Source organism: Gymnoscopelus microlampas (assembly GCF_963454915.1).
Source record: "Gymnoscopelus microlampas genome assembly, chromosome: 9".
In the NCBI taxonomy this organism is placed as follows: Eukaryota; Metazoa; Chordata; class Actinopteri; order Myctophiformes; family Myctophidae; genus Gymnoscopelus; species Gymnoscopelus microlampas.
In genome coordinates, this window is record NC_139946.1 from 51,283,249 (window position 1) to 51,303,019 (window position 19,771).

Here is a 19,771-nt window from a genome sequence, read left to right on the forward strand (position 1 = left end):
CTTACACTGGATGTAGTCAGGTAATAAGTCATAAAGATTATTATTAACTACAAACAAAAAGAGCTGTTATAAGTTACTGTTGAGCTAAACCCCTCTAGTGTGAATGGCAATGGTACAGTCCACATAGCCGCCTCGGTAGGAAACCTCATTCCGACACAGAGGCAGAGCTCAGTCAGTAAGTTACTGTTACAGTAACAGTAACACACTGACACACTGACACACACACACACACACACTCACACCTGCTGCTGTGTCCTCTCCAGTCTGTGTTGTTCTATATACGTACACAACTTGGATATTATACATAACTACTTCAATGGCAACTCCACTGCTGGATTCCAAATGGATTTTCACTATTATCATCTTCAGTAAGTGACGTTTCTTAATCCCTTTGATTCAGAGATAATATGAAGAAAAACATTATCAAGTAAAGGAGTAGCCTAGTGCGACTTTACTTTAGACTAGAGTGTCCCAAGTTCATGACTGAATCAAATAGCCTGCATTAGATTCGTGGAATGCGCTATAAATGTTTGTTTAGCCCTTCATTGTTTTCTTGGCCATTGTTGCATAATAGTTTACCTGTTTTATTGAGTCTTGAAGAAGGGGTTTTCCTTAGCCCTGAAACATGACTGTCATATCATGACCATCATGGATGAACTTCAACCTGGTGTTTGCACTATTTCTATTGCTAACCCGTACATCTACATAAACGTTCAAATTTCAAATATAAAGTGTTTACCCTATGGCCACGGATGTTACAATTATGTACGGGTCCTCAGAAGTACCCGTATATTTTGTATTGATCAATAAAAAGCATTTTAAACCGATCGATGGCCATTTCTCTGTATTTTCTCCATACGCTTTCAACTACGTGACCCTATCGGTTGGGAGGTGTATTGCATTCTAATACATCATAACTCTATGAGAAAATGGCCACCAATCGGATTAAAATGCTTTTTATTGAACAATACGGAAGATACGGACACTTTTGAGGACCCGTACATAATTGTTATATCCGTGGTCATGGGTTAAGCACTTTATACTTGCAATTTGAACGTTTATGTAGATATACAAGCTGTAAATAGAGACAGTGCAAATACCAGGTTGAAGTTCATCCATGACGGTCGTGACAGACGACCGTCGTGCAGGCTAGGGTTTTCCCCAACATGCGCGTTATTATTTTTCTGCCGGGAGTTATGTGTAAACATTTTTGATATTTGGATTGGATTTCATTGGCATGGAAATACTACTAAATTCTAAAACTCTATGCAAATCAGTTGATTTCATTTCAAATTGTCACTGGCTTCCCAAAGTGGTCTAGCCTATAGAGCACTGTTTCCCAAACTTTTTAGCTCGAGACCCAAAAGAGAAACGTGATGTCTCCCCTCCCCAGCAACCTAACTAGTGAAAATATCAGATCTACAAGCTCACAACATGTAGCGATTGTGAGCTTGTAGATCTGATATTTTCACTACTTCTTACACATTTGTTTTCTAATTTATGGAATTTATATTCTTTTATTATTTTTATTGGAAAAATCATTGAATTTGTTTCTAATTCATGAAAAATTGGGCTTTAAAAACATTTTTGAAACAAAAAATAAATAGATATGTATTTACTCATGACCCATAAAAATGTGTCTGCGACCCACAAATGGGTCCCGAGTCCCGACCCTATGTTTGGGAAACAGTGGTCTAGATAACGTTATCCCTGGAAGACACCATATCAGAACTCATTACACTGTAATAATCTATTGAGTGTAATTACCTTTCGCTTAGAGCCTCAGATATAATTATAGCCTCTCAGGTGACAAAAACGCTGAAAAGACGATCAAAAAGGTCCACAAAATAACACAGAGGATGTGGAGGCTTGTTCGTAAAGTCAGTAAGAATACTCTGAAGATTCTTGTAGGGGCCCTCATACAAGGTCATTATGATTATGCATGCACTTCATGGTATCACAACACCTCCAAGGCCCTAAAAACAAGGCTCCAAACATCCCAAAACAAACTTGTAAGGCTACTTCTTGGCCTCAATTACAAAGCCCATCTAACCCATGCCCATTTTGCTAGGCTTGGATGGCTTAGGGTTGAGGACAGAGTACAGCAACTTGCTATGGGCCTGGTCTTTAAGATACACCACAACATTGGGATCCCCCTGTATTTGTCTAAATACTTCCAAAATGTTAATCAAGTCCATGATCATAACACCAGAGGCAGCTCCACAAACCATGTTCAACCCAGATTTGGCACAACAAAGGGAATGAACTCTTTCTCATGCTATTCATCTAAAATGTGGAATGCCCTACCAAAAGGAGTAAAGGAGTGTAAAACCCTACTTACTTTCAAAAATGCCCTAAAGATACACCTTCAGGAGGCTGCAATTCAAAAATGGCCCCTGTCCAAGTCCTAACCTACCCCATGTCCTAACCTAACCTACCCCCCCCCCCCCTCTCTTTCTTTTTTGTACATATTTTTCACCCTTCATACTTCATACCAGTAACCTGTAAACTGATTGTATGACATTCTGTATAGTAGTGTGTATATCTGTCTGTCTCTTATATGTCAACATGATTTGTGTGCATGGGGATCTCATCTTAAACAAGCTACGTGCTTAACTGAGCTATCCAGTTTAGTAGACCTTGTATTGCGAATTTGTACTTCCATGTACTGTTATGTACTGCCATGTACTGTTCTCATGTCTTACTAAATAAAGTACATCAATCAAGCCCAGGGTTGGCACTTGGCAGCTACCCGTGTCTGTTTAGCGTGCGTGTGCCTCTGTCTGTGGGTTTTTGGTGGATTGTATGACCATACGCTTGCGCGCGCGCAAAAAAAAATGTGTGTTTGTGTTGGGACAGAGAGGTCATCGTCGTCACCAACACAAATGTTAACCTCCAGTAACCTAAACAGGTTGTTGTGTTTTAAATGTGTTATTTTCAGCGTCAGTAGAACATGAGGTTTATATGAATGTTTATATTTATGTCAGAAAAAAAATGCATTCACCTCTAAAGGTCCAAATTGCATGGTCTGGGTTAGGGTTAAGATGAGGGTATGGTGATTCATGTTGAACCTGGATGTGGAATGAAATGATCGCCTAATACACCAAGTCCTCACAATGTTGTGCTGACCTAGTTTATTTGACAAATGACAACTAAAGATAACAGTGATGAGGAAACCGTATAATCAGATGATTACATAGGAACTATGACTTCCTCTGAACTCACTTTCATGCTCATGACTAAGGACCAGGACCAGTGGAATTTCATTGCTATCATAATTAGAGGCCCGCTGAGACAAACTGCTGTAAACCTTTGTTTATGTTATGTTTTATGCTTTTTATGTTTTGTGTGTGTGTGTGTGTGTGTGTGTGTGTGTGTGTGTGTGTGTGTGTGTGTGTGTGTGTGTGTGCGTGCGTGCGTGCGTGCGTGCGTGCGTGCGTGCGTGCGTGCGTGCGTGCGTGCGTGCGTGCGTGCGTGCGTGCGTGCGTGCGTGCGTGCGTGCGTGCGTGTGTGTGTCTCTGGAGCTGCAGACCCACACTACCAATACCATTCTAATAAATGGTTTTAATGTTGACATGAGCGTTTTGACAGAAACACACGATTCAGACGTTGTTGTTTTTTGCAGTCCAGTGAATTGTCACACACACACACACACACACACACACACACACACACACACACACACACACACACACACACACACACACACACACACACACACGCGCGCAATGTCTGAGTCATTACGTGGCCACTCCCACTCACCCCATCATAACACTCCACCCCTACCTTTCTCCCGTTTATCATTTACAGTAACAAGAACAATATGGGAATTCCTGCATGCCTCACTAAGAAAACACAGCAGAGGGATTCCCCTTTAACTAGAGGCTGCGCGTGTGTGTGTTCGGCTGTGTGCGTGTGCGTGTGCGTGTGCGTGTGTGTGTGTGTGTGTGCGCGTGCGTGCGTGCGTGCGTGCGTGCGTGCGTGCGTGCGTGCGTGTGTGTGTGTGTGTGGGCTAAGAGATTATAATGTAATATTTACTGCTGACTCAGGAAAGCTGCATATTGTTTTGTTTAAAGACATGTGTGTGAGATAAATCATAATTTCCCTGGTGGCATCAATAAGGATCTATCTATGTGTTGTTGTACAGGTGGTCTGAAAGTCGCAGCAGGTCCAGTCAGAAGCAGGGTGTCCTGTGTGACCTCTGTTCACCCTGACGGTTCAGCCTCCTACCAGCTGTCCCAGCCTCCTCCCTCCCATAGCTGTGACACTTCCTGGGAAGATGACAATGTGAGTGACCTCCTGACCTGTCTGGTCCTTCACTGCTCTGTCACTGTGTTGATGTGAAGGTGTGGCTTTACTGTGTAGCAGAGCACTGGCTGCTTTTGGATTGACTTTTCAAAAAGCATAAAAATTGCAATGATAACATAACATTGATATCTGTCTGTCTGTCTGTCTGTCTGTCTGTCTGTCTGTCTGTCTGTCTGTCTGTCTGTCTACAGAGGTTTGTCCTTGCTAATGATCTTGAGGGCGACCCATCACGAGTCACACATCTGACCAATCAGAGCATCACCCTGAATGTGTGTGTGGAACATGTCATTCATGGAGTGGACTGTTTTTCAATAGGGGTAAGAAATGTTTCTCAAAATATCACAACTACACTACCTGGCGAGGCTGACAGGCTCCATTTTGTCCTTTCTTCATCCCACAATGCATCAGTCACCCAGTCTACACTCTGTCACGTCTGAAGTGCCAACATTATTTTAAGATGATGAAATAATAATCATAAAACTGTATAAAAATACATTGTGTCCCTGGTGGAGACAACATGATCCTTGTGAGTTCTAATCTGACTCCGACACGTCTCCTCTCTGTCTGTCCTCTGATAAATGTCTCTGTACACGCTCGTAAACAAAGGTTAATTAAAGGTAGGGTAAGTGATTTTCTTTGGTTAAAATAAGTGTTAAATAGCTCTATATTCTGATAGTACTCATTGCTATAGAGTGTTTGTTCAGTAAAAGGAGTTTCAGTTTCAGTTTAATTTCCAATTTTATCCAATCAGGATAGAGAACTCAATCAGGATATAGATTTAACAAGTGAAATTGGAAGTGATGACACTAAGAAATGAGCAGACAAAATTGGAACTGGAACACTATAAAAATGAAGCTTAAAAATGGGTACTTTCTCCTGATTGGCTGAGATTTTGACACCTACCGAAAAATGTATTTTCTGTTTATTAAAGAGCTGGAGAGACGGGGAGACTCCTGTTACTGAACAAACACTCTATAGCAATGATTACTATCAGAATATAGAGCTTTAACCTTTTAACAAAATACTTTTTGTTTTAACCCAAAAATATCACATACCCTACCTTTAACACTTAACTAGTGACATACAGGACTCACATTAGAGTAAAAAAAACATGACAGTAGACTGAACTAGACGATGAAACACCATATATACAATCTAGACAGTAGTCGTAGTGGTGATGTAATGGAATTTATGATGAGAAGGATGGACCATTCAACTCAACAGCAAATTACTTTACAGAGGCCAAGATAGATACTACTATTGTACTGTAGAGTTGTATTGTAGATAGCGACGATATATGGAATTTGGCTCTCTGCCACGTTGCTTTCCGCTACGTTCAGATGTTAAGACCTTTGCAGCACAGAGAGGAAAATCCTCAAGCACTTAACACTGGGTCAGTGAGAAACATTACGATAGCTAATTAATTCATAGCAGCTTTGGTCTTGATGTAGATGTGAGCTTATCACTGATTCAGTTGTACAGTATGATTTTAGTTACATAGACACATTAACTATTATGCTGAGGTGTTGTATTTCTCAATGCACACGTCCAGACATGCTACTGTATATTGACATGTCTGGTGTCAAATCTGTCTGCATCCATTTCCTATTGCAGTTCTTTATTAGCAAGACATAGAAAAGTAATAGAGTACAGAAGTCCTGACGTCACTCGTTCATCCCCAGGTTCGTAAAGTAATTTCGCTATGGAGAATAACATTGGGTCATCATAGAATCGTCTCATATAAGAATTGTGGACCAAAAATAAACAAACTGTCTCGGCGATATTGTCAGGGAGGAGGTTCTGTATCATTTATGATAGTCAGTCACTTATATTTGATACAGTCTGTTTCTGGCGAAAATTTAACTAATTCGGCGGAAGTAACATTATCGTTTTCTCACCGTCAGTTGATGCTTCATATCCATAAGAGTAAAACCGCCAGGGTCATTTGTTTATTTTTGGAACAGTTCTTATTTAACGTGATATTAAATACGTCTATGGGGATTCAGAATGGGGGTGGAAAACCGCGAACCAGGTAAACAAACCTAGGATGTGTAAATTACGTCAGACTTCGTGCTCTATGATGACTGATCATACAAAGGTTACAAAAATAATACCGTATTTGAGCTAAACACACACACACACACACACACACACACACACACACACACACACACACACACACACACACACACACACACACACACACACACACACACACACACACACACACACACACACACACACACACACACACACACACACACACTACTACATGTACTTATTTAGTCATTGTGAAATCTCTCTCTCTTCCAGGTCTCATATACGACAGATTGCAGAGGTGAGAGTTCAATATAGACAGGAGGGATTTCAGAAAAAAGGCCTTCTATAAGGAGGTTAGAGGCATTTGGGGGTAAAAGTTGGGAACAAAGCCATTTTACATAATTCAAGGGTGCTGAATCAGAAAAACACTGTTCCCAAGCAAAATTCTTAGTGCTTAACCTCCTAATTTGCATATCAAAATGGCTGCCGATTTTGAAGTATTTCTTAAATAACTCTATAACAAAGCAATCAAATCTGACAAATAAAGTGTATATATTTATATTCTGAGGGTCAGACAATGTGTGGAAGGTATTTATAATGTAATAGATGTAAATAAATGTAAATAATGTAAATAAATATGCAAATTAGAGGCCACTATTACAGAAAACGGTTTCATACTTAAAGTGATCCATCCGCATCCCCCTTATTTTATTTTATTTCTACTTATCTGTATTTTTACCATCCTTAGGACATCTAAAATAAATATTTAGATGATGTAAAAATCCTGGTACATTTGGCCCTGATGACCAAAAAATAAATGTGACGTTCCATAAATACGCTATCATGGGGATTTCTGCCTTGTATAACTCACCCCCAGGAGGAGTTAGAGCCACAGAACTGGTACTGATAACTGAACACAAACTACTTTCAACACAACTATATAGAGTGGGATGGGGATGGCTATAGGTACACTTAGATGGCCAACAGGGAAAAAAACTATTGGTCGTGCACACACAAACTATTGCCCGTGTACACAGTGGTTAATCCCAATGGTCTGAGTATCGACAGGGCTGACAAGGGACTAGTGCAGCCTAGTACAACCTAATAGAGCCTAGTACAACCTAGTCTTAACTAGTCCAGTCTGTTCCATGCTAGTATAGCCTATATCGCCGTCCCCTAGTCTGTTCCATCAAAAGGCTGGACTAGGCTATGGGTGTACTAGGCTTTACTGTTGTAGACTCTACTGGTCTCTAATAGACTGTTTTAAATTCCAGTAGGCTGTGCTGGTCTGTACAACACTATATTAGGCTGTACAGGGCAGATCTGTACTATGGTCTACAAAGGTTCATGCAAAACTATTGCTTGTGCACACACAAGCTATTGCCCGTGTACACAGTGGTTAGTCCCAATGGTCTGAGTATCTACAGGGCTGACAAGAGCCTAGCACAGCCTAATAGAGCATATTAGAGTCTAGTACAGCCTAGTACAGCCTAATCTATCCTAGTCCAGCCTTATCAGTCCTAGCATAGCCTTGTACCCCCTCCCCTATTCTGTTCTCCCAAAAGGCTGGACTAGGCATGGGTGTACTAGGCTGTGCTATACTAGATTCTACTGGTCTATAATAGGCTGTTTTAAGCTCTAGTAGGCTGTGCTAGGCTGTACTAGGCTCTATTAGGCTGTGCAAGGCAGATCTGTACTATGGTCTACAAAGGTTCATGCAAAACTATTGCTTGTGCACACACAAGCTATTGCCCGTGTACACAGTGGTTAGTCCCTATGGGTTGAGGATCTACAGGGCTGACAAGAGCCTAGCACAGACTAATAGAGTCTATTAGAGTCTGGTACAGACTAGTACAGCCTAACATATAGTCCAGCCTTATCAGTCCTAGCGTAGCCTTGTACCCCCTCCCCTATTCTGTTCTCTCAAAAGGCTGGACTAGTCATGGGTGTACTAGGCTGTACTATACTAGACTCTACTGGTCTATAATAGGCTGTTTTAAGCTCTAGTAGGCTGTGCTAGGCTCAGGCTGTACTAGGCTCTATTAGGCTGTGCAAGGCAGATCTGTACTATGGTCTACAAAGGTTCATGCAAAACTATTGCTCATGCACACACAAGCTATTGCCCGTATACACAGTGGTTAGTCCCTATGGGTTGAGGATCTACAGGGCTGACAAGAGCCTAGCACAGCCTAATAGAGCCTATTAGAGTCTAGTACAGCCTAGTACAGCCTAATCTATCCTAGTCCAGCCTTATCAGTCCTAGCATAGCCTTGTACCCCCTCCCCTATTCTGTTCTCCCAAAAGGCTGGACTAGTCATGGGTGTACTAGGTTGTACTATACTAGACTCTACTGGTCTGTAATAGGCTGTTTTAAGCTCTAGTAGGCTGTGCTAGGCTGTACTAGGCTCTATTAGGCTGTGCAAGGCAGATCTGTACTATGGTCTACAAAGATTCATGCAAAACTATTGCTCGTGCAGACACAAGCTATTGCCCGTGTACACAGTGGTTAGTCCCTATGGATGAGGATCTACAGGGCTGACAAGAGCATAGTACAGCCTAATATAGCCTATTAGAGTCTAGTACAGCCTAGTACAGCCTCATCTATCCTAGTCCAGCCTTATCAGTCCTAGCATAGCCTGGTACCCCCTCCCCTATTATGTTCTCCCACCAGGCTGGACTAGGCTAGACCTGGGTGTACTAGGTTTTACTGTACTAGTCTCTGCTGGGCTCTAATAGTCTGCTTTCAGCTCTAGCAGCCTTTGCTAGGCTTTACTGGGCTCTATTAGGCTATATAAGGCAGTACTTTACTTTGGCCTACAAATGTTCATGCAAAACTATTTCTCGTGCCCACACAAGCTATTGCCCGTGTACACAGTGGTTAGTCCCTATGGGTTGAGGATCTACAGGGCGGACAAGAGCCTAGTACAGCCTAATAGAGCCTATTAGAGTTTAGTACAGCCTAGTACAACCTAGTCTAGCCTAGTCCAGCCTGTTCCATGCTAGTATAGCCTATACCACCCTCCCCTAGTCTGTTCTCCCAAAAGGCTGGACTAGTCTTGGATGTACTAGGCTGTACTGTACTAGACTCTACTGGTCTCTAATAGGCTTTTTAGCGACGCTAGCCGCTCTATACCTGACTTTGTCCGATGATTTCATGTGCATGCCATAAGCAATGCACAACACGTCGTTGCAAATGCCGGAAATCTGGGTTACGATGCACAGCCATGTGTGCATGTCAGCAACGGAGTGATGATCAACCTCCTTGTATGAATGTGGTCTAGTGTCTAGACTTTCGTTCAACAATGGCCAATACAGTATCTTTAGAGTACTAACCCGTTATCTGTTATGGGGGGCGCTATTTTGCATATTTCGGATTAGGCTGATTATTATCATATTATATTATATTATCATATTATAGTACTTACAAATTCTTTACTCACATTGTAGAAACTGTATATAGACACTTCATTTGTCAATTTTGCTTGCCTGGCCGCAGAGTTATTGAAGATAAAGGTGCGAATTTGCCAATTTGGCAGCCATTCACAGATATGCAGATTAGAAGGTCAAAAACTAAATATTTAGCATGGGGAAAAAGTATGTATTTTAGATGTCCTAAGGATGGCAAAAATACAGATAATTAGAAACAAAATAAGGGGGATGCACCTTTTGCACCGTTTGAGTACTACGGTACATCATTTTATGTAATGGTGGCCTCTAATTTGCATATTTATTTACATTATTTACATTTATTACATTACAAATATCTTCCACACATTGTATGACCCTCAGAACATAAATATATACACTTTATTTGTCAGATTTGCTTGCTTTGTTATAGAGTTGTTTAAGAAATACTTCAAAATCGGCAGCCATTTTGATATGCAAATTAGGAGGTTAAGCACTAAGAATTTTGCTTGGGAACAGTGTTTTTCTGATTCAGCACCCTTGAATTATGTAAAATGGCCTTGTTCCCAACTTTTACCCCCAAATGCCTCTAACAATCACATATTTCAGAAATCCCACCGGTCTAATATGATAATTATATTTCCATTTGAAGTTCTTTCATAAATGAATCTTGATTTCATTCGGTCTATGAGTATATGATTTGGTAACTAACACATAAGTAATGGGAGCTGGTAGGTGTGACCTATCTCTTTCAGTCTGATTCATTGCACTTCCACAGGGAATTCTCAGAACCAGTTGTTTAAGTATTAAATATTGTCATTGTTTGTTTTGTTTTTGTCACTCAACAATAACTTTAACAATGTCTATTTTGTACTTAGCTAACTGTTCAGTGACAAAGAACAAAGGTGAGTAATTCTCTCTCTCTCTCTCTCTCTCTCTCTCTCTCTCTCTCTCTCTCTCTCTCTCTCTCTCTCTCTCAATGTCTATTATGTTGACATTTAGTCTACATAGCTGCAGTAGGGGAGGACGGGGTAAGATGAGCCGCCATGTGTTTCAAGGAATCTAAGAAGGCTACTGCATGCCAGCACTAATCATACCTTCATGAGCCATGTGATGGTTTGATCATATTGTCGGTATCAAACCATTATATTTAGAGTTGTATTTTTGTGGCTGTGATAATGCTAAATGTCAAAAGTGACTCATCCTACCCCAGCCTTGACCACCTGTGCAGCAGCAGCAGCGACAGCGAGTGTATTGCGTGAAAGAACAGTCATGTGACTGGTGAAGAAATACTTGTTGATATTGTAGGTATTTTCCATCCCTCCTGTGATGAAGCAACAACCCTTTCCTTCCTTGTTTTACTAGAGGTGTGATTCACTTCCACTTACTGACCGACAGCCTCACACAAACACCTCTGCAAAACATCTCATGTATATACTGTACCAGTGTGCAGACTGCTTGCCTATAAGACTCACAGACTCAGCGCACTCCTCTCTCCTTGTATCTCTCTTCTTGTATCCCTTCTCGTCACCTTTTTTTAATAGTTGCTGGTTTCTCCCCCCTTATCACCTTTTTCGATAGATTTGTTTTTTTATGAATCACAAATTGTGTGATAGCAAAACATTGTATTACTTTAGATAGCATGTTGTTACAAGATGTTTGGTGGTTTGTTACAAATGTTAGACATGTAGTTATGTAATGATATGTGATACTTGGTTAAATGAAAAATGAGGGTTTTCATACCAGTACAGTAATGCTTATAAAACAGAAACAAGTTGTAGTCTCAGGTAGACCTACATAATGTATAAACAACTTAGGCATATTTCTACCAGTGTCCCCTGCCAATATGGCAGCGATCTTGACCTACGATCCACTGGCCAATACTTACATAATGTCTATGTCTACAGACACAGCAGAGCGGCTCAGAAGCTCTGTGTCGTGTGTGACCTCTGTCCACCCTGACGGTTCAGCCTCCTACCAGCTGTCCCAGCCTCCTCCCTACCATCACTGTGACACAACCTGGGAAGATGACAACGTGAGTGACACTCTGATCTGTTCACTGGCTGCTCAGCGGCCCCCGGCTTAAAGGGCCATGGAATTATAGGTTGTTTACAGCAGTGGTTCTCAACCTGTGGGTCGGGTCACCCAGGGGGGTCCCCACATGATCTTGGGGGGTGTCCCCAGATGATAGTGAAGTGACAATTTAAGGACCTTTAAGACCTTTTTAATACCTAAAAAATCACACCCAGTGTGAAGTGAGTATTTAAAAACTCACTTAAAAAATTGGCTCCGATATTGGCTTTTTTACCGATAACCGATATACCGATATTGTCCAACTCTTAATTACCGATACCGATATCAACCGATACCGATATATGTGGGGATTATTGTGATTAGGGTAAGCTCAAATTTCATATCACACACACCATATACAGTAAGAACTCCTGTAACTTATTTATAAAGCCAAAAAAAACAAAACAAAAAAAACATTTTTTTTTTTTTTTTCAAAAACCGATACCGATATTTTCCCGATATCAATTTTTATGCTAATATCGGCCGATAATATCGGGAGGCCGATAAAATCGGACATCCCTAAAAAAAAGTAATTTTTTTGAAGTGCGTGGTGCTATTTATAGGTTATTAATTTCATCATGCGTCTCGCTAGCCAATCACAGTACTGAGCAAAGGGTCTGAATACCAATCAGCCAATCACAGTACAGCGAAAGACAAATCTTCAAGGTATGAAAACTTCAAGGTATGAAAACTTTCCCAAACCCACAAAAATAAGAGAAAGAAAATAAAAAAGACTGTTACTGCATGAAAAGTAATCAACAAACTGGTCAAAGATTGGCCAAATTGTGAAATAATATAAGAAAGAGGCAAACATTGTGAAAATAGCAGATCTACACGCTCACAACGCCTCACAACGTGAGGCGTTGTGAGCTTGTTGATTTGCTATTTTCACAATATTTATCTGTGGAACCGAGTCAACAGAATTGAATGCCTCAACTCCTACAACTCCAAATGCTTGTCAGGGTGGGGGGTCCCCAGTTCAAATATGTTTCTTTTCGGGGGTCATGGCCTGAACAGGTTGAGAACCGAACTGAACAACACTCCACACACATGCTACTGTAGGTTCATTTTTTACCTGGTATCCTGTTGTTACAAATGTACAGAATAGTATGTTGTTTTTAGACAGATGCTAGCAGGTTCATTGTTTATCTGGTTACTAGTTTCTCCGAAGGCACTAACTACACTGTTCTCTCTGCACTCTACTTATGTGACTATTTACTCTGCTTATTCCCATCTCGCACTTGTAAGTTTCTGTGGATAAGAGCGTCTTCTAAATACTTAAATTGTGAATTGTAAATTGTACGAATGCATGCATTCATGCACGCACACGCGCACGTACACACACACACAGACGCGCGCACACACACACACACACACACACACACACACACACACACACACACACACACACACACACACACACACACACACACACACACACACACACACACACACACACACACACACAAAGTAGAGGAGAGGGGCGTGTGTGTGTACACACTGCATTTCCACAGAATTGTTTTGTACTGTTTTACAGTAAGTCACACGATTGTTTATGAGAAGTGGGTTGGAGTAGGTGACACATGACTGGTGTGGTCTGTGCCATAGACTCTGTGGTGACAGACCACATTACATCTCTAAAAGAACTAAATCCCCATTCCAAGAATGAAAAAACAACCTCCACTAATTCATCAGTAACATCAGTAGCTGTTATCTAAGATTTGATCTGTAAAGTAAAAATCAGCCCAGTGACTCACTGTTCGTGTACACGCACGCACGCACCGCGCACACGCACACGCACACACACACACACACACACACACACACACACACACACACACACACACACACACACAACCTTATGCTTCTGAAGTATGTATGTATGCATTTATATGTATACACTAATGTCTGTCTGTCTGTCTTTCTATAGAAGATTGTCATAGCTGCTGGTTCTGATCGTAACCAATCACGAGTCTCACATCTGACCAATCAGAGCATCACCCTGAATGTCTGTCTGGGGCATGTGACGTATGGAGTGGAGTGTTTTTTGGAAGGGGTAAGGATATCTTTCGTACAGGACCTATAACATCACATTTCACTTTTATTCTTAGCTTTTACATTATGTTTTGGTTCTGTAGTGTGCCTTCTACTAAAAAAAAAAATAGAAAAAAATATTGTAGTGGTGCCAACTGCTGTATTCAGGGCCGCATGAAGGGTGGTGCGAACGGTGCGGCCGCACCGGGCCCCGCGCTGGGGGGGGCCTCGCAAAAAAAACGGGAAACCAGCAGAATTTAATATGGGGTTAACATGACACCCAACTTAATGTTTTGAGGGCAAAAATAACCGCAAATAACCACCCAAAACTCGGATATATCCGACAGAAACCGCAAAAAAATCGCGCGCGCGTGCGTGCTCGCCAACTCCGCACCGGGCCCCGCATTTCTCCCAGACGGCTCTGGCTGTATTGCGACTACATCATTTGTCTCTCTGTTAAGTTATGATTGCAGCACAGAGACCACTTAGTGAGAAACTTAGGTTAGGGTCAATATAGGAGAGACAGGCAGTATGACTGCTGATAGGGAGACAGAGACAGACAGTATGAGAGTTGACAGGGAGACACTGTGTAGAAGAGACAGAGAGCTGACAGAGAGACGGTGTAACAGTGCTGAACAAAACCTTATCTTCTATCGCATACTGTATGTCAGCATCCATATTGCAGCATTTTATTGCCATGAAAAAATATACATTTTATTGTCAAAACATAGCAAAGCAATGTTGAGCATTCACGAGTGATAATAATTTACACTGTTTGATCTAAACACGCACGCACGCACACCTGTATTGTATGTACTTAATGTATACTAATTATAAAATCTCTCTCCCTATTGCAGATCTTATATAAGACAGAGTGCAGAGGTGAGAGAGTTCAATATGAAAATTATATTTCTAGAAAGTGTTCTTTCATAAATGAAGTGTTACTTTCACTCTGTCAGTCTGACTCGTTTTGGTTTCACATGACTGATTTAGTTTTCTTTCCAGTAATTCTCAGAACCAGTTATTCAAGTATCACATATTGTTATTGTTTGATTTTGTTGCCATTCAAACAATAACTTCAACAATGTATTTTCTTATGCGCAGCTAATTGTTCAGCAAGACCCACTAAAGGTGAGTCATGTATGTCTGTCTGTCTGTCTGTCTGTCTGTCTAAAAGCATCTACACATCTCTATTGTTGTAATACAGTATTTCATCTCATTGCAATAATCAAAGGAAGCTTCTTGTACAGTATGATCTGAATAGTTTTTTTTCTTATGAACACAAACATCCTCGACATCCTCGTTTTATTGAAAGTGTGAGTTCACTCACAGTTCAACAGTTCAAACTAGTTGCTCTCACCCACAAACCATTTGAGGGCAGGTGCTGGACTCAAGGAGAACAATCATAAAACATAAAAGGAAGTGACATTCATCCATGTCTATTTAAATTAGAATACACAGTGTTCCCTATTTTCGCCAGTGCCTTACCCATTATCCCTAAACTTCTTTGCCATTTTTTAAAACTATTTTTAAAAACATTTTCAAATAGTTCAAATCTACAAGCTCACAACGTGTCGATGTAGATCGGCTAGTTGAACTATTTGAAAATATTTTTAAAAATAGTAAAAAATGTCAAAGAAGTTGAGGGATAATGGGTAAGGCACCGGCGAAAATAGGGCTCAGTAAGTAATATCCCTTATCAGTGCATAATAAAAATGAACACATTCAGTCCGCAAACACATAAACATCAATGTGGACCTCTCAGCATACATCAGGCTAAATGGTCATAATACCTTCAATATACTGTAGCTGTAGAGGCTTCCCTGAAATAGATTAAAAATAGGATGTCACACACATCATATTGTGAATTAGGAATCTATAACATCATGGATAACTATCTAGGAGAACACCATGGGATCTGAAATCCACTAAGCAGATCATAATTGTAAAAATGTTCAATAGTGGAAGGTGTAGGTTGGTAGGTGTGATCACCATGGTGCGCAAATTACGACGCACTTCTTTCATTTTGTTTGTTTTATTTCGCACACTGTGCAGGGGATTATGCAATTTTAGTTGTGTGGTTTTCTGTATATCAGACAAAATACAGAACAAGGAGAAAAGTTACCCACATGTAATCAAAGTAACAAACATAATTCGATTATACTGCACATCAAACATATCCAAACTCAATACAAACTTACTTAGAATGAACGCACACACTGCAGCCTCTGCTGCTGCTCTCTGCACCAGACCTGACACACTGACCAAACATTTACTTTTATAGGTGCACATTACAAATCAAATCAGCAGCAGGTGCACTAATTGGCCAATCAACTGCTGTGCACTCAGAACACATCAAAGTGAAATCAAAGGGTCCATTTTGGAGGAAAAACAGAAATTTAAGGTTTGGGGAATCTTCTTAACAATAATACATGACCATAGTTTTATAGCAGTTGTCAATAAAAGAAACATCACACTAAAAGCCTGATTACACTTGCCAACACCTGCATAAGCACGAGAGTCAGCGTACAGCAGACTCGTGATTATATTACAATATGTGTCTGCAGACATGTATTTGTTCAAGAGCAAGAAGGCATGCACTCGGATGTCCCCTTGGATCTGTGTAAATATGAGTGGCCTAACAGCTCTCTTTTCAAAGTAAAGAATAGAATTTATGTTATTGTTGCCCACACGGTCAAGGTCTATCATCGTGTCATACTTTATAATGAACTAATAGTCTTCTCTTTGACCAGGTCCAACTCTAACCTGTCTTGGTACCTGGTGTACAGACCGATGGAGAGTTGTGCTGGTATTCGTCATTCCTCTTGCAGCCATCGTCCTGGTGTCCTGTCTTATCTACTGTCTCTGGGTCTACAACTCCAAACAGCGTTTCAGTGTTGTCAGTGAAACCTGTGATGGGACTGAATACAAGGACTCCTACAGTGCCGTGACAACGACCAGAGACACTGCAGGAGAGGACACTAAACCTGACAGACCAGAGGACAGAGAGACAGGGTTCTGATGAGCAGGGTGCAGGAGAGAGAGACAGAGTGGGGGGAGACACACACACAACCACACCCACATGCGCACGCGCACACACGCACTGGTGATAGTGGAACATGCATACAACATAGCAGCCGTTTCTTTTATTTTCTTTTTCTGTCTTGCTGAACTGCAGTACCGGTACATCTATCGCATACCCTGTATGTCACACCCAAAAGCTTGAACTTGCTAGTTTCCATTGATTCATATGCATTCATCATTACCACCCATATTTGCAACTAACATATTAAGTGTACATTTTTGTTTGAATGGGTCTAGATTGTTTAGCTTCTCTGGTTTCTAAAGTTGATACTGTCCTATTTATTTTTGTTCCCTCCAAAAGGTCTGTGCACTATTTGAAGAACAGCAAGAAAATCACATTTTAAACAGCTTTAGATGAAAAGACTATAATCGATAGGACAATGCATGATTAGGTGCTATGAAACTATATGTACTGTGCCATATACAATAGACAACTTCTCAACACCTGTTGCCTTCCAGTTCACACAGGGAAATCAAAGCTTTGTAGAAGTGAGTTTTATCTGATTTAAACCTCACATCTCAGGCAGCTAACCACGATAAGTCAACCATGGTGTTCATCTCAACCACGATAAGTAAACCATGGTGTTTATCTCCTCCAGTTAACCATGATAAGTCAACCATAGTGTTTATCTCCTCCAGCTAACCACGATAAGTCAACCATGGTGTTTATCTCCTCCAGTTAACCACGATAAGCTTCATTCCTCGGTTACATTTCACACCCGTTTAAAAACCAGCATAAACTCAGGATTATCTCACAACTGTATTGTCTACGGGTCTATCAACTCTCAGATATGTCCCATGTCCCCTCAACCAGCCCAAGCTTTAGTCTTAACTAAACAGCCTACCTCTAGTTTTAGGATATTCTCGCAAGTGTGTGGAAAGACATCACTCCAGAGTCCAGACCCCATTACTCTATTGTTTGGGGTGGCCATTAGTGGATAGAGAGGACGTCTGGTAATCAGAAAGACACCGGTTCGCATTCCAGTCTGCCAAGTATACAGTATGTGTCGAAGATGAACCTAAATTTCCCCTACGGGATAAATAAAGGTCTACCGTTCTTACTTTACTGGAAGATGAACAGCACCTCCATGAGAAACAATTAGCTTCTAGTAATCTGGGATAGCGTCCTACCACCCTGTCATTTATAATATAAATGTATATTAGGTATTTCAGCTGTGGAAATTGAAATACCTACATAATATAAAAACAACTAAACATGACATTTTATTGAATATATATTTATCATATTTCCCAATATACATACTATATACAGTATATAGTTTGACATTAATGTATATAATTATATCAGAATCAGAATACATATTATGCATGCTTGCACTTTAGTGAGGAACTTGATTGTGTGCAGTACAGTGGATAGAAAGAAATATAGATAAACAAAGGATAGACCACTATAAAATATCAAGGCTATATAAGTGTAGAAACAGGGATATGGGAAAAATAAATATGAATTATTGCACATGTACTAGGTGTGGTGGGCCTTGTATTTTCATATTATATGTATTGTATATGGTATAAATGTTTTATGTCAACTGTTAAATATTGATTCCCTGAGGTTGATGTATCTGTGAGGTGACCACAAGATCAATTGTCTATTGTTCATTTATTCTGTCAAGATTTTACTTCATATGTCCTAAAATATTATAACTAACAAAGTGTCCTTAACCATTGATGATTTGTAGAAGCTGCTGTTCTCAAATGAACTACAATTTTACTATGATCCTAATTATGTTTGCGTGTGTTGAATCAAATTACATACAATTAAAGAAGTGCTGACCACCTCTGAATGTTCTCCGTTTTGATAAGACACTTTTGTTTGACTACTTATTGTAATAATATGTACAGTGTAGTATTGTATTGTTGGATAGTTCCAGTGATCCTGGACTGCACCAACACAGAGTAAATAAGGTGGTGGAATGGAGTGATAACAACGCTCTTATCATTAACACAAAAAAGACAGAAGAGATTGTTTTTGGTGCCCCACTAGAGATACACAGATCCCCTATTACTATTCATAGTGAACAGATCAACCAGGTATGTTCGTATACATACCTAGGAGTAGTAATAGACCACCTTTTGTCATGGAAAGACCAGATTGAATCAGTGGGTAAGAAGACAAAACAAAGAGTCTATTTCCTTCGCCGTCTGAGATCTTTTGGTGCTAGTAGACAGATTCTTCTTTTGTTTTTCACTTCTGTTATTATGAGTGTCCTGCAGTACTGTAGTACCACCTGGTATGGATGTCTGTCTGTAGCTTTAAAGTCACAACTGCTGCAACAAGTGAACATTTGTTCAAAGATTGTTGGACAACCACTTCAGAGGCTCTATACATCTACGTATGATAACAGTATGATAAGGTTGGCAAGGAATATCACTTCAAACACTAGCCATGCTTTGTATGGAGAATATAGGTTGCTGCCTTCAGGAAGGAGATACAGTGTTCCTACATACAATAAGGTCAAACTGAAGAGGTCCTTTGTCCATCAGACGACATTGAGGCTTAATCAGGAGTTATAAGCCAGGGGTAGGCTGAGTGGTGGACATTGCTCTTGTCTTTGCATGTCTTTATGTATGTATTTGTATTTTGTTGTTTTCTTGTGTCATGTCAAATGTGTGTACTGTTATATGTTGCATACATGGCTGTTTCTGGGTCGCAAGACAAATTTCAGTGCAAACTGACAATAAAGTATTATCGTATCGTATCGTATCGTATTGTCACTGTCAGGTGGAAACCTTGTATGTCTGTATGTATTTTCAGGAAATGGAAGAAGGAAATGAACCTGTGTTCCAATGGATCCAATGTAGTTAT

At 40.4% G+C, this 19,771-nt stretch overlaps 1 protein-coding gene across 1 annotated transcript; it reads left to right on the top strand.

Annotated features, from left to right (window-relative positions):
• Positions 1–243: 243 nt before the first annotated feature.
• Positions 244–18,665, top strand: LOC311051245 (uncharacterized protein). Its single transcript, XM_084065728.1, has 10 exons — positions 244–368; positions 4,148–4,287; positions 4,500–4,625; positions 6,622–6,646; positions 10,632–10,658; positions 11,661–11,788; positions 13,757–13,882; positions 14,718–14,742; positions 14,965–14,991; positions 16,614–18,665. The coding sequence occupies exons 1-10, from the start codon at positions 317–319 to the stop codon at positions 16,880–16,882; spliced, it is 945 nt and encodes a 314-aa protein (XP_083921854.1). The 5' UTR covers positions 244–316; the 3' UTR covers positions 16,883–18,665.
• Positions 18,666–19,771: the final 1,106 nt, after the last annotated feature.